General features: G+C 37.2%; 1 protein-coding gene across 4 annotated transcripts in view; it reads left to right on the top strand.

The window, feature by feature from the left end:
* LOC145993944 (uncharacterized) overlaps window positions 1-15,732 on the top strand; it is a 79,137-nt gene that overhangs the window by 29,902 nt on the left and 33,503 nt on the right. For all 4 annotated transcript variants that reach the window (XM_083129915.1, XM_083129914.1, XM_083129911.1 and 1 more), the window contains exons 6-12: window positions 2,287-2,375; window positions 3,731-4,829; window positions 7,945-8,065; window positions 9,246-9,547; window positions 10,939-11,030; window positions 13,765-14,467; window positions 15,272-15,466. In XM_083129915.1, coding sequence (XP_082986041.1) covers window positions 2,287-2,375; window positions 3,731-4,829; window positions 7,945-8,065; window positions 9,246-9,547; window positions 10,939-11,030; window positions 13,765-14,467; window positions 15,272-15,466 — 2,601 coding nt within the window. The remainder of the gene's footprint in view (window positions 1-2,286; window positions 2,376-3,730; window positions 4,830-7,944; window positions 8,066-9,245; window positions 9,548-10,938; window positions 11,031-13,764; window positions 14,468-15,271; window positions 15,467-15,732) is intronic.

Genomic DNA, 15,732 nt, shown 5'->3' with positions numbered 1-15,732 from the left:
ATCTGATTAACATTTGGAGATTCTATGTAATGATGTTGAGTAGGCCACCATCTTTAAAATTTAATGTAACGGAAAACATCAAGAATATCTGTGAAAGCAATGATGATTTTGAATTGCTTGATGATATTTGGGATTCATAATTTTTAGAAAAAAGGTGATCAAATTTTTTTATGTGAAATAATAATAAAACAGACTACTTTCAGAGTTAAGTTGCTATATTACAACAATGTAACATTGACAACATCCATTGTATAACTGATTCATTTTTGTTTAAAAATTTTAACCATTATTATAAGTGTATCTTTGATTGATTTCTTGTTTTAAGTCCACTTTGTGCACAGTAAGACTACTATGTGCCTTCCCTGGGTATCAAACCCCGGACCACTTGATTACAAGGTGAAGACCACTGCACCATTGGGGAGGCTCAGTGTATCTTTAATCAAACTAAAAATAAATGTCTGATGAAGGGAGCATGAGTTCTCCTGAAACATCACAATGAAAAACTGCATTTTTATGCTTGTAATAACCGTAGACTACAAGAGAAATAATTATACAATGCAAGCAATGCGTACATACAAGAAAAATTTCTTCTTAGTTTTCACCAACTAGATATGTCGGTATCACCATTCTCAATAATCCACTGCTGGTCTTGTGAAGTCGAAAATAAATAATACCCGGATAACAATATTGTTATCTTCACCTCAGCCATGGTGCTTAAAAAAGTAGCTGAGTAGGCAAGAGGGGATGGGGCAACACAGTCAATATAACAATATCACGTCACGTACAAAACAAACAGTCATGGCAAAAGTTTGTCTATGGGGCTGTATCCAGTTGATGACATCATAGGGGAGCAGGTGCCCGGTTTCACAATCAAAGGAGTGCATGAAAGAGCCAGATCTAGCTCCAAAAGAGCTAAGTTAGCAACAGTGCACAATGGGCCGAAGGAAAAATCTTAGATTCTAAGTTGATGCTGGTAAGGGAAAGCGTTGGTTGGAATTTAATCGCCGATGCTGGCCCATACTTTTCTGGAGTTTAAATTCATGGGCAAGAAATGGATTTTGTGGCTTAATGATTGGCATCGCCAGAAATTTTTGTGGGGAGGTCTGACCATTGATAAAACTTGAATGGTAGAAATAATAACAATAATAATTATTAATATCATGCTCATGATTGCTATTATAAACTACTAAAACAAACCAATTTTATTACAAATTTATTATTAATAATGTTGTTATATTCTGACAGTAGATAACTTCTTACGTCTCGTGCCGGCAACATATTTGTTAAAAACACTAAAAACACACAAACAGCACGATAAAAAACACTTTAGGAGTTCTTCCGAGCTTTCGATTCCTTCTTGGAATCATCATCAGGGCTGTTCGAGGTTCCTACCAAAATGCATCAGAAGCGCCAGCGGAACTTCAACCGCCTCCCTTCCGTCGCCACTCGACCACCGCTGATGATGATTCTGAGAAGGAATCGAAAGCTCGGAAGAACTCCTAAAGTGTTTTTTATCGTGCTGTTTGTGTGTTTTTAACAAATTTTTATATTCTTCGGGACTTTTCGAATACCCAGCAGTACTTTTGTTTGATATTTCATATACTTGGTGCATGGAAATGAATACTTCGTTATTAGCTTTTACACACCTTGTTCAAGACCAAAGTGTGAAGGTTAAGAGGAAATTTTAGTCATTTTGTTTATGTTGTGTTACGTCACCACAAATCTCAAATTTTAGAATTCTGAAAATTCAAACCATTTATTGTTTGGTTTAAATGGTAGAATATGAAAGCACACTATTTCTTGGATTTTGCACTAAATTTTTTCGATTGAACACCATTTGTACTTTGTTATTCTGTTCAAATAATAACTAAATGAACTTTATTTCCATTAGTAACTACTGTATGATAATAACCAGCTTTCTGATTTTTTTTGTAACGAGGTCGATGAACCTATTCGATCCCCCCTTCCCTTGCTGATGCCTGTGGATTAAATTATTACCTTTTGTGAAATTAGAAATATTTTGAAACAAAACTTGGTTAAATTGCAATCATATAGTTCCCATGAAAAAATATATTTTTATCTTGAAATTTATAAATATTTTTTATTTACAAATAGTTACAATCTATAAATACGTATCAGTTGAAAGTAGTATCTGCTCAGTCCCAATAAATATACGAGGGCTGCTCAAGAATTGGGTAACAAGATCTTTCACGTGAATGCAATGTATTGGAAAACTTTCTTACATAGGTCATAGCATAAATAAATGTTTATATTTACTAATTTCAGATAGGTACGAAGTACTATTTTTTGATGGATTTAAGAAGACCATACATGCCATGAAAATGACTAAGTTGAAAGAAGGGATGTTACCACAGGTACGTAATGGCAATGTCCAAGCATTTACTACATATAAAGTGACAACGAAACTTACCCTATTGTTATTTACATTTAATTTGGATTTAGGGATAGGTTAGATTAATCAGCACACTATTTATTGGATTATCAAGTGATGGATATATTGACGTATCAGTTTATCAGTAAAATATTTAATTTTGCTGATTCTATATTTCTACAAATAGTGCACAATTGAATGAAAACTTATTTTATTCAAATCTCAATTGTACATTCCCAGATTTTACATTCTCCCACATTATACGAGGGAGAGTGAAATGAAATCAAACATATCATATGATACACAGGTTGTTCAAAAAGTAATGCCTCTCTTTTTTTACCTCTCTTCCAGAGCAAGAATCAGGGGGGAGAATTTGTATCCAGCAAGTTGGACTTCTGCGCATACATGTCCTTAATTTCATGGTTGTCCCGCAGCTAATGTGACTGAAGCAAGATACACGTGTCACAGATAGCGAGTCATCATTGAATTTTGAGTAGCAGGAAATGAAAGTGTAAACACTTTCATTTCCCGCCACTAAAAATTGAATGACGGCTCTCTATCAATGACGGTTGTATCTCACTTCTGCGATTGTGTTCTGTCTAGGAAAGTGATGCATTCGATAGGAGTACAGTCGGACGTTGGGCTTAGCAAATCAAAAGTCAAAATGGAGAGAAGCAGAGCTGGATGATTTTCCAAGATTGGAGCTACCATCTTTTGGGAATCCATAGAGTTGTACTTGTGGATGTGCTGACATGAGGTGTGACGGTTAACTCTGACCTGTACATCAGCAAACTCCAGAAGCAACTCCGACTAATGTACCCTAACAGGTATCCCGGAGACATCTTGCTCCTCATGCTCACTCTCACACAAATCTGAGGACAATGGATGCAATCAATAAACTTGGTTAGGCTGTGCTTCCCCATCCACCATACAGCCCGATTCGTGCCACATCAGATACCCTGTTAGGGCCCAATGAAGGGCATAATGCATGGAACAAGGTTTGAAGATGATGAAAGAGTTGTTGTTAAGATATGGCTACGGGAACAAGATAGGACCTGGTACAGGGAGGACATACATGCCTTCAATCCACAATGCTGGAAGGCCATAGAACTGAATGGAGAGTTTCTATAAAAATAACACATGTAGCTGAAACATGTACCTTTGCTGAGTGTGAATTTCCATCATGTTCAATCAATAGATTTCAACATAGAAAATGCAGGGCATCACTTTTTGAACAACCCTAGTAATTTGTGTGTGTGTAAATTAAGATTTTCCTCCCACCACAATTTTTGAACGATTTCACACCCTGGTGCTAATTACTTTCTTCTTGTGTTGCAGATGGAAATGGTACCAAGCAGAAGGCCACCAGCCAAACCCCTTTTTAACCAGCCAATCGTGGAAAACACGGAACAGAGCAAGGAGGAAAGGAGACAACGCAAGAGAAAATTGGATTTTTCAGAACTTTTCCACGGAAAGAAGCGCCGTTTCGATGAGAAGAAGTCTATTTCTCCCGCACGCAGTTCAAAAGGAGAAGTCGAAAAACGCGTAGAGCCAAAGGGAAGAAGTCACGTAGAAGGTGCTAGTGAGAATAATGCAAAGAGCGACATTGCAAGTGATCAGAACAGAGGTGTTAAATCCGAAGCTAGTCAGAAGAGGAATGCGAAGAATAATGACAGAGGACCGGAAGCAGGAACTCCCAATAGTGCTAGGAATGTCGGACTGGACGTTGCCAGAAAAAGAAGATCATACGTGGGGAGCAGAGGAGGTAGGGGTAACAGATCAATAGTGAGACAAGTAAGTGATAAAGCGATAGGTGCCGCACAAGGTAAACTCTACATTACCGCAAGAAAACAAGTGAAGCAAGAGAGCATTGATGAAGGACCAGCTCGTGAATCTCCGAACAACAAGGAAGCTGATCACGAAATCTTGAAGGCTCGTCTGTCGAGTGACGTGGGAGGTGGCACGAAAGCCGATCTTGCAGAAGCTGTCCTCGGTGATGTCAAGAAGGAAACCCAAGATCCTGAAGCTAGTCGTAGTTCTCCTGGTGATGAAGTAACTAAAAGAAACAAAATTAGAACATTGAAGAGAGAGTCAAGCGCTGCAGATGGTGAGCCAGTCACGAGTCCTAGAATCCGGGAAAACAGCAGCGATGAGAAAATAGATGATAGTAAAAAGGGCACGACCACAGCAACAAGTAACGCAAACCCTGCTGACAGTGAAATTTGTAAGCAGCCAACGAGTAGCACGAACGAGGGTAAAGAAGCCGGTCATATGCAGAGACTAGATTCAAAGCAAGCTGAGGCAGAAACCGTACCTGAAAATCATGGAGACACGTTATCACCAAAGGCCAGAAAAGGACCACACTTATCTCCAGTGAAGTTAGAAGATGAATTTACCGAAGATATTGAAAAGCTGGAGGAACTAGCTGCAGCCAAAGGTATGTAGTTCTTTTATGTTACGACGTATACTTATTACTTACTTGAAATTTTGTATTTCCGCTTTGCACAATGGTTATATCCTATTAATTTCGAAGACTCTCTGTCTTCATTCACGAAGGGTACGCCATATGGAGGGGAGATGGTACCGCGTCACTGCTTTGTTTGTTCCTGGGCGGCTGTAGTTGCAGTTTCTCCTGTTTGTCGATGCTGGAGTGTGTATCCTGGTTTGCGTCGTCTGCTGTGCTTTCTGCCTCCTGTTGTCAGGTGGTGCTGCTGGGTGGTGGTTTGGAAGCTGGGCTGTGCTGCTCGGTGCAGTGCAGTTCCTGTTCCCCGCATGGCTGGCGGGGGGTCGAGTATGCACAACGTGGAAATACAAAATTTCACGTAAATAATTTTAAACCACGTTTGCCGTATCCATCATGAAATACTTATTGGTGTCTTGTGAACCTGATGCAGTATTAGTAAAATATTAAACCGTAATTTAGAAATGTACTTTTTGGGGTTATCCTTTTTCATTTGTTCGATATTTGAAGACATATCTAGTCTGTTCTGGAAAGAGCACTTAAAGTCGAATTATGCAATTTTACAACACACATTTATGTTTATATTTTAATAGCAAACATTACAGACATGTTGGATCGTCACTGTTTTCGCATGCTCAATATTGTTTTCGTTTATTTTACTTCACATTCTTCCACTTTTGGCTAATTGCGTAGATGTGGATTAGTGATGATATGATGAAATGAATAAATCAACACTTAAAGAACACGCATGCCTAGATTTCGAACCCAGAACCTGGCATTGTAGCACGCTGTGCTAACCACATGCCAAATATAACATTATAAATATATTATTTTCATTAATCGATTCAATGTGACTTACATTTAAAAAAAGAAAACAGAAAATCTCAGTTTGTGAAGTGCCTTTTCCTGAACACCCTAGAAATACACATGTATCTTCGTCAAGGCAAAGAATGAATTTGATTTTTTTTAAAGTACGCTCTATGCACAGAAAGGTTAATTGGGCCTGGACCTACAATTTAAAGTGGAATCTGAACTACTATGTGCCTCCAATGGTTATTGGACCCAGGACCCTTTGGTTACAACGTGACGATGTTACCACTATGCCATTGGGGAGGCTTCAAGACCAAATAATGGTTTAAAAGTATAACAATACATAAGAAATACCAAAGCAATCAGAATTGACAGAAATCAGTTGGAATGCTTTATTTGTAAGTGTGCTTTCTTTCTATCTTCCCTCCGTCGTATATATTATATTAGCAGTCTATTGAAAAATCAAAATTCATTCTAATTAAATTAGATCGTACATTTGGTCTGAAGTTAGGGAACTTTATATATTGGTTCCTACCGCAGCCTAACCAATTTTTTTTCTTACCATCCTTGATGTATGTCAATGCCCTGAGCCATGTACCCATGGCGGAGTAGTTGCACAGCACACTATGATCCCAGAGGTCCCTGATTCAGATCCTGGCCTGGGCACGAGTGTTCTTTGTGAATGTCCCTTCATCAGTTTCATAATAATCTCATTCATCCTTATCGTCGTGCTTAACCAAAAGTGACTGAAAAGTGAAGTAAAATAAACCAAATCAATCAATCAAGTCAATGCCCTCTTTATAGCATAAATCAGTCTTTGTGTCATTTTGTGGAGTTTTTAATATTTTTACTATTAATCAAATGACCTTTATGTATCCCAGTTTTCTGTGTTTCTTGTCTGACATTATCAAAATTTTGCATAGGTGATGTTCCAGATGCAGTAACTTTTGTATGTGTAGGCAGTAGTCCTTCAAAATTAATCAGAAAAAAAAAACAAGCAACAATTACCGCAATGTGCAAATACTGAACATCACCAATACAACATTAAAACTGTGTTTATCACACCACGAAGTGTAACATGTTCTGTAAACCTTTTACTCAGGTTGGTTCTTTTTATTCTCTAACATACCATTTATCACAGCCACAGCATTTGTTAAATATGCCCCTGGATATAATAGAGGTATTCACCTTGGCACATTTCCCTGATGGCGCAGCGGTAGCGTCATCATCTTGTTATCAAGGTTTCAATACCTGGTGGAGGCTCATAGTATTTCGTATCCCACTTTAAACTGTAGGTCCAGTCCCGATTAGCCTTACTGTCCATAAAGTGGACTTAAAACACCTAGTCAACCAACCAACCAACCTTGGCACATTGTAAGGTCATAATTTATTTTGTTTTGATTACTGACTTATGAGAGATACTTTATTACTATAGGAGACAGGCTTATGGTTGTCAACATACCACAGTTTGTGCTAGAAGATGCTGAGAAAACAAAAGAAGAAAAAATATTGCATGCAGAAGCAGTGCAGAAAAGTGAACGAGTTTGTTAATAATTTATTTTCACTAGAAACAAAACAAAATAAAGACAATCATTATATTTTGTTCTCACTGTGATCATTTTTAAAATGGAATATGTTTTACCTTAAATAGTTTAGTAAGGTAATGAAAACACATTTTAGCTTCATAAGAACATTAATTTTTGTGTTCAATCAAAAAATGTAGGATGGCTGTCTATAGGGATATGGAGGCTGGATAATATATTTTTAATGAAATTCAAGGTTTCTTTGAAAATGCTAATTTATCAGTAGGCTTTATTTGGTCAGTTTTTTAAAAGAATTCCTCAGTTAAGCTTGCAAATTTTGATCGAAGAGGTCCTGGATTCGAATCCTGACCTGGGCATGGGCATTCTTTGCGAGTGTCCGTTCATCATATCATCACTCAACCTCATTGTCACGATTATCCAAAAGTGGCAGAGAAGCAACACTAAATAACAAAATTCTAATCAAATTTTCAATTTCATTAGTTTCACCAATTTTCTCTACATTCATATATTGAGAATCGGATTGATCACATCATGATTGCAATCAATTCAATAACAGGTCTGAAAACTTTTATTATATGTATCTTGAAAGTCCATTCCCTGAATTTTATATTTCTTGCATTATACATGTTCGCATAAGGTCTTTAAAAAGTCCAACATCTGAAGGACGAGTGTAAAATACATAGTTTTATTGAATTTTACGTGTGCATGTGTACTGAATGAAGAGTTTTGCCTTCTAGGTGGAGCATATCGAAAAGCAATAAACGTACCTGACAAGAATTTACCTAACGGCTGGGCAAAGAATGCAATTCAACGGCAAAGCGGTTCATCAATGGGAAAATGGGATGTTTATCTAGTTAGGTATGTGTGGAATAAATGCTGTAATTACTATGTAGAAATTAAAGAATTCACCAATAGACTGATCCAAGCATAAGTTAATAAAATGCATTGAATTGACACTTCTCGCTGAGACAAATGAGTATATTATGAAGAAATATACAGTGGAGCCCCAATTTTATGTTTTCCCTACATTGTACATTCAATCTTTATGGTCCCAACATATCAAAATGATGTATAAATATCCAAGATTTTAGATTTGCGCATTTAAGTTGTTGAGCTTGTCCCATGAGAAACGTAAAATTGAGGTGCCACTGTATATGTAACAGGTTATCTACCAGTCTGAAAAACCTGGAAACCCTGCAATTTACTTTTTGTGGAAATGTCGGGGAAATTTACTGTTTTTGTGGAAAAATAATATCGCGTATTACTGGTAATTACAGTAGAAATTTTTATGTTAAGTACTCGAGGAGATTTGGTCATGTTTTGAACTATTTTCAGTTAGAAATCTACTACACTAAGTGGATATTGGCATTTAACACTCCCTTATTGCGATTTTTGTTTTTATTTTGCTCGCTGTTAATAAATTTTACTCTAATTACACATTATTTATGATTTTTTATGTAAAAATAAATCTTTGTTTAATCGCAAGTATTACGTAAAAACTCACCCCGGATGCCCCTATTAAACGCAATTTCTGTTCAGTTTTCTTATTTCTTTTAACATGTGAAATGAATATTCTAGAAGTTTCGTTAAGTAGGATTCTAAGTCTGGTGTTGAGCTATAATGTTGTGACCTTCTTACACACACGTCAAATTTAGTTTTTTACAAAATTGTAGACACCCTGATGTAAGTATGAAGAAACTCTGTGAAAATGATTTAATTTTTAAGATAAATACGAACACCATGTACAGTATTACCCCTTAACCACGCAAATTCTTTTAAGTTAAGACATGGAAGGCTTTTCCGTCTATTGGAACAAAACACAAGTGCATTGTTCAGTATAATATGTTTTCCATGCAATTGTAATTACGTTGTTATGTAAAATATCCGTAACATATTTCCGTACATAGTGTATACCTTGTCGTTAGTCCATTGTTGATGCAATAAAATTAATTCTCATAGCCTACTTGGTTCCCTTAAGAGTAATTTACTAGCGTATTAATGTCAGAAATTTGATTACAAAACTATTTTTTTCTTTCAGTCCGGAAGGTCGAAAGTTCAGGTCTCGTAATGAGCTGAGGAACTACTTTGAGGAGAAACACATCAACTTAGATGCTGACAAATTAGACTTTTCACTTGGGAAACGTAATGCTAGAGTCCTGGCACCCGGTCAACACAGGCAGAAAGCCGAGAAAGCAGATGGACGACCCCAGCAGGCTTCTATGGAAAAGAGGATCAAAACTCTTCTGCCTAGAGTTCGCCAGAGGCCACCGTCAGACTCCGACTCTGAATCCACTGTATCGGAAGACTCATCAACACCCCTGGCTACCGAAATAGAAGACAGTAAGCTCTCTTATCAGAAATTTCCATCTTCTTTTGTATTGCAAGTGAGAATTAAAATTTTGCATGTCTGTTGTGCATGCATAGTGTGGAACTATTAGCAAGTTCCTACTGGGCTGGGAAAACCTGTAAGAGTGAGGGAAGTCGACGGATGAATACAAAAGTCTTGGGAAAATTTGGTGAATTACTTCAAAATATTCACAAACCCAGTTGCTAGAAGTAACCGTTACTTTTTGAAGTGCATCTTTTATGTTAAATACAAGGGATGGGACAGATTAATTGATACTTTCTCAGTATCGGTAAATATAGGTAGATCGGTATCTGATTTACCGATTATTCTACCAATCCAATATATCTATAAATATGTTATTATTTAGTGCAAAATTCTGCCATTTTGTTATAATGTTAATGGTTAATCTCCATGCTGTACTTTTTAAAAAAGTAAATGTCTAAATGAGCAACTAATTTTGCATTGCAGTCACCTGGAAACAAAGATTTAAGAAGGTCAATGAACGAACCATTTAGGTTATTGAAAGACCACATGGAATTTTAAATCGGATCGGTAGAATATTGGTTATTGGTATCAGCCAAAATTTCATATTCCATTCCTACTAAATACTAAGGATGGGACAGATTAAAGGTCCCGGGTTTGAATCTCGGCTTGAACATGGGTGTTCTTTGTGAGTGTCCCTTCATCAATTTCATCATATTATCTCTCATTGTCATCTTTGCTATTAGCCAAAGGTGGCAGGAAAGCGAAGTAAAATAAATCAATCAATCTGCGTGGTAGTTATGTTTGACGCTATTTAAGTGAACAGTTGCAGTATTTGTTATATTTGCTAGGTGGTGTGGTTTCAAAGAGATTTGTAATGTGGATAATATGTAGAGGCATGCATAGTTCGTTTTGATGGAAACATGAAATGTGAAATAGCACATTGTAATATTAATTTTTCATGTTTCTGAATGGTGTGAGGTGCATTTTCTTACTATGTTTTGTCACGAAATGATGCAAAATGAGAAATAAACATTTAAAGAAAAAAATTAGATTTTTTTTTACCGACCTAATGTTTTTTGAGGTTTGAATTATCCTGTGTGCTATGCTAATCATGGAAAATTGATCAATTCTGCTGTAAATATTTTTGAGAGGAAAAAATGGACCCCTTTACACAGGAATAAATTTAATACTCTGATAGATACACAAATGTGCTATTAGAAGGAAATGTTTACTTTGTGTAATAAGCATAGTTTTGAAAATCAAATTTAGGGTTTTATTCACCATTTTAGCACCAAAATGCCATGTTATATACAGTTTTGGATCCTTTATTCACCATAAATATGTGAGACTAAGAATATGTATTCTATAAAGTGATAGATTTATTTCCTCTTTCTTTCAGATCCCCCAAAGATTATTCCAGTAGATCACAGTAACCTTACATGTCCGAAAGAAGGCTGTGGGAAAAGTTTCCGAAGAGAAAATCTGCTTCAGGTAACTTATGTGTCTTAACTTTTTTATATAATTGTAGACTGTAGTGTGCAAGCAATACTGAAAAACTTTGCCTAACACCAATGCAAACTGTATATTGTTGAGCTCCATGAGATGTTCAACTCAGCATTGAGCATGTAGCCCTTGTACGTCTGTAGTATACAGCATGTCCCAAAATAATGTTTACACTCTTTGAACGTTAATAGCAGGAACACTAATAACAGCAAGTATGCACTTCTTTTAGTGTCACATATCCTTAAGTTATAGATGTTTAAAATGACTGCCAGTGGCAGGAATACATAATCTGCAACGCTGAACAAATCTACAAACAGCAGATATAGTTTCCACTGGAAGGGAAATACAGTGCCTGTGGCTGTGTGGCATACATATTCCATTCAAAGTTTCCCACATGTAGAAATGTAATGGTAATAAAGTGGGAGATGTGGGTGGATATTCGACACTTCTTACATTTCTCAAAGGAGAAATTGCTCACCTCTACCATTTTTGTGTGCACTAATGCCTACCTCACGTAGCTAAAAACAACAGAATGCTCATGCACTCAATGTAGACATTGCAGCTTCAAATACAGGGTGGTGCAAAATAAGCTAATGGATTTGTTTTCTGTGTAATTGTTGAAAGAAGTAAGATAAAGAAATCGGTCAAATGACCTTGCCCTTCTTGTTTGCAAACACATGCTCTTCTCATGATATTTTCCATGACCACTCTCAGTTTCAGGAGGTAAAGCGGCTATCTCATGTCTTCAATTCCACTTTGGTTTGTTGACATAAACTTTGTTCTTTAGATATCCCAAAAGAAAGAAGTCGAATGGAGTTAAATCTTCAATTGCTGAATTGCCACCTCACAATTGCCATTTTTCGATATGATGCGATAAGCAAATGCTGGCTGAGGAGGTCCATTGTGTTTCTAGCTGTGGCCCCTTCTTGCTGAAACCGCTACAAGGTGTTCCAGTATGCCTAGCATCTCGTACAGTTCCAGTCTCTTGACTTTTTAACTAGATTGTTAATTTCTTTCCTAGTTGGTGAAATTTCCTCTCCTTGCAAAAACCCACTTTGATATTCGAAAATCTAAAAAAAATTGTATCTGCTTAGAATTTCTCTAAAACATTCATGTGAATTTTGGTGTGATTTTCTTTCACTGTTGTTTAGATATCCCCAATAGTTTCATCGCTATGTAACCCTATTAAACTACTGCATGGAATAGTTGATTTTATGGGTTCAGTAGACTAATGTGAAATGTGGAAAGACGTAAAATTGGAGAAACATTTATGACATTTTGCTAATTGGGACAATGAAAATAAAATGTATAATGAAGGAATGTGAGTTATTTTATAGTTTGTTCTTTTAATTTCAACAATGAAGTAACACTTAGACTTTGGTTCAAACTGTCTACCAGTCTGGAAATCCCGGAAAAGTCAGGGAATTTAACTCTTTTTATAGAAAAATCATCATTTTTTGTTCTAGTGCAGTAAGTAGCAGGTTTGGAACAAACAAGAATTTCTAATTCGTTGGGACAAAATGTACAGGGTGCTGCATGAAAATCTAGCCCCATTCCTATTAGTATACATAATGTACATTTCATGTAATTTGTATACTAGGGTACTGCATCAGACAGAATGTGTCAACCTGTGCTCCACCAGTTGCAGATGCGGGCCTATCATGTGACTAGTGCATGAATGAAAGCCACCTGACAATGTAAAGCAAGTCAGATATGGCAATTGGCTCAATCAGATGATAGTGGACAGTCGTCTGTACCCAACTTTCTTGTTTATGAGTAATGAAGCATGGTTTCATCCAGAATACGAAATACTGGTCCCAAGACAATCCCTGACTTTAATATGAGCAACCTCTGCATCCACAGAAAGTGGGGGTGTGGTACGCAGTGTCCACCCAGCGCATCATTGGCCCTATCTTCTTTCATGAAACAGTGAACACCACTAAATATATCTTGGAATATTCTAAGAATTCTACGCACAGTTGACAGATTACGAAAAGGAGTACTGCCATTTCCAACAAGACGGGGCAACATGCCACACCTCCATGTTGTCCATGGAGTGGCTCGGCACTGTGTTTCCAGAAGACCGTTTGATCAGCAAGGACTTGTGGCCGCCTCAGTCTCTGGACCTATCCACATGAGATTTTTACCTTTGGGGAAACCTGAAAGGGAAGGTGTATGCAAAAAAATCCCCATACCTTGCATCAGCTGAAGGACAATATCACACGTTCAGTATGCAGCATTTCTCATGCAGAACTGCAAGCAGTCCTGCGAAACATGTTATCCCGTACACAAATGTGTCTTCAGCTTAATGGTAACCACTTTCAACATCTATTGTAAACAGCAAGTACAGTGAAACCCCCATTTTACATTCCTCGATCTTACATTTTCCCGCATTATACAGTCAAGCTTGATGGTCCCAACATTACAAAATGTTACGAAATTTTCCTCGATATTACATTTTCCCGCATTTAAAATTTTTCAGCTTAGTCCCCTGAAACGTAAAATCGAGGTTGGCCTGTACATGTTTCACTATTATTTCAACTGTACTGTACATATAGTATACTGACTGGAACGGGGCTAGTTTTTCGTGCTGCACCCTGTACTTTGTGAGATGCTGGAGAGCATGTCATGGGAAGTTGGGTGATTTGCAATTCAGTCTCAACATTTCACCTGCCATTCTATTTCTTGAAAGATGAAAACAATTTTTTATTTTTATTTACAGATGCATATAAAACACTACCATCCAGAGTATAACAAGTTCGTAGGCTCTGCACCAAATGTGGCTGATCTAGCGTATGCACGCACCATTGGAGAATCATTGGAGGACATCCTCCCCAAATCAAAGACCTCCTTTTTGGAAAAGATAAACAGATTTGAAGCCAAGAAAGCAGCGGCAGCGAAGAACCATCACAGTCCGGAGAGGAAGAAGCATTCCGTGCCTCAGTTCAGTAAAGTGAAGGACGAGAGCTCCGTTCAAGGTAGCATGGAGGAGGCATCTCACGGTACTCCGTCGACGGATGACAAGCAGGGCTTGAAATATGCGTTGCTGGAACAGTCAAAAGTTGACGAGAGAGGCGACCGGAAGGATGACCACCCACCTGTCAGGGAGGAAAAGACAATCAAGACACTCTTGCCCGTTAGACCGCCAGTTCAAGATGGAGAGGGTGCTAAATCTTCAGATAAGAGTCACGATCCTTCGATTTTGTCCAGGGTGCCGACAAAAATGAGTAAGAACCTGTCAAAATTCCCCACGGAAGAAGGGGAGGAGTACATTGAGGTTATCGATGTTCAGAAGAAAGAAGTTGTGCACAGAGAGAAACACAAAAAGGATTTCAAACCTAAGGATATGGAGGAAGTGAAATCAAGGAAGAAACGATTGTCATTCGATTATCCTGCGGGAAGTGTACCAAAGAAGCGCAAGTTTGGTAAGTTTATCATCATTCATTGAAGTAGCATGAAGTGGCACTTGCTAAATACGAGTATTGAGGCATATGTAATGGCAACTATTTTTTTTTCACTAGAATGCGGACCAGCACGAAAATCAAAAATATACAAATGGAAGAGGGAAGTGTGTAGTATTGTGGAATGTATGAACAATGCAGATCACATGTACCAGGTATAGGATAGTAAAGTGAGCAAACATTCTTATCCCTAGAACAGGCACGCCAGCATTTGTTACACTATTAGTCACATGGGATACATAGTTAGCCCATGACTTACTTTCTTTTCTTTTTTTTTAAAAAAAATGAACGATTAATTTCAAAATTTAAATGAAAACAGTTTCATTACAATTTTTGGTCCTTTTGAACAGGTTGAATGGCGACTTCAACAAACTGGTATCGTGCTATGATAATTGATTGAATGTGCATGGTGAATATGTAGAAAAGTAGAGTAAGAAGTGTAGTTTCTCTACCGTAATTTTTTTACACACATCATTTGTCATTTATGTTTTACACCAAAACATCCCTTTTTTTTCTGGATGACCCCCGTATAACAAATTTTATTCTAACTTTGTAACATATTTTAAATTTTCATACCTATAGTATGGTAACACAACTTCAGTTGTAATTTCTGCATGAACAAGTGCACAAGTGGCAGGAATGCCCAGGCTGCTATGAGATATTTTAAAAAACTGCATGTCTTAGATATAATATTATATTAACTGAATATTTATTTTTTAAAAAATATATTAATTATGTAAATAGTTATGGATACTTATTGCTTCACAGGAAAAACTGATTTGCTGCATTCAAGTGTTGGAAAAGATGAAGCAGATGAAAGTACATCGGCAAGTTCTACAAAGCAAGATGTAATAAGATCACCTCCTAGTTTTAAAGGAAACAAGCGCCGTATTTCACCACTGGTGGATAAGAAGGGACCTGTCGTACATCTGGAGAAACTACCTGTTACGAAGGATGCCAATGGTGAGTTTTTCTGTAACTGAAACAGGCATACATTTTTCACATATATCCAAATACATACATAGTGAGTTTTACAAATACAGCAAAACCTTGATTTATATGTTCTTCAAGACCCTGAAGCCAAAACTTAATGTAAATCAGGCCTCCACTGTAGATATGTGTACATACATTTCATGTAAAATTGGCCGTCATGTACCATTGGTATAGCAAGTGTTCTAATGATGATGATCTGTTTAGTGAGGACCTACATCACCCTTAGAGCTAGTAGC

Source organism: Lepisma saccharinum, chromosome 10 (genome assembly GCF_977018435.1).
Source record: "Lepisma saccharinum chromosome 10, izLepSacc3.1, whole genome shotgun sequence".
In the NCBI taxonomy this organism is placed as follows: Eukaryota; Metazoa; Arthropoda; class Insecta; order Zygentoma; family Lepismatidae; genus Lepisma; species Lepisma saccharinum.
The sequence above is the reverse complement of the archived record's forward strand: the minus strand, read 5'-3'. Positions and strand labels throughout refer to the sequence as shown.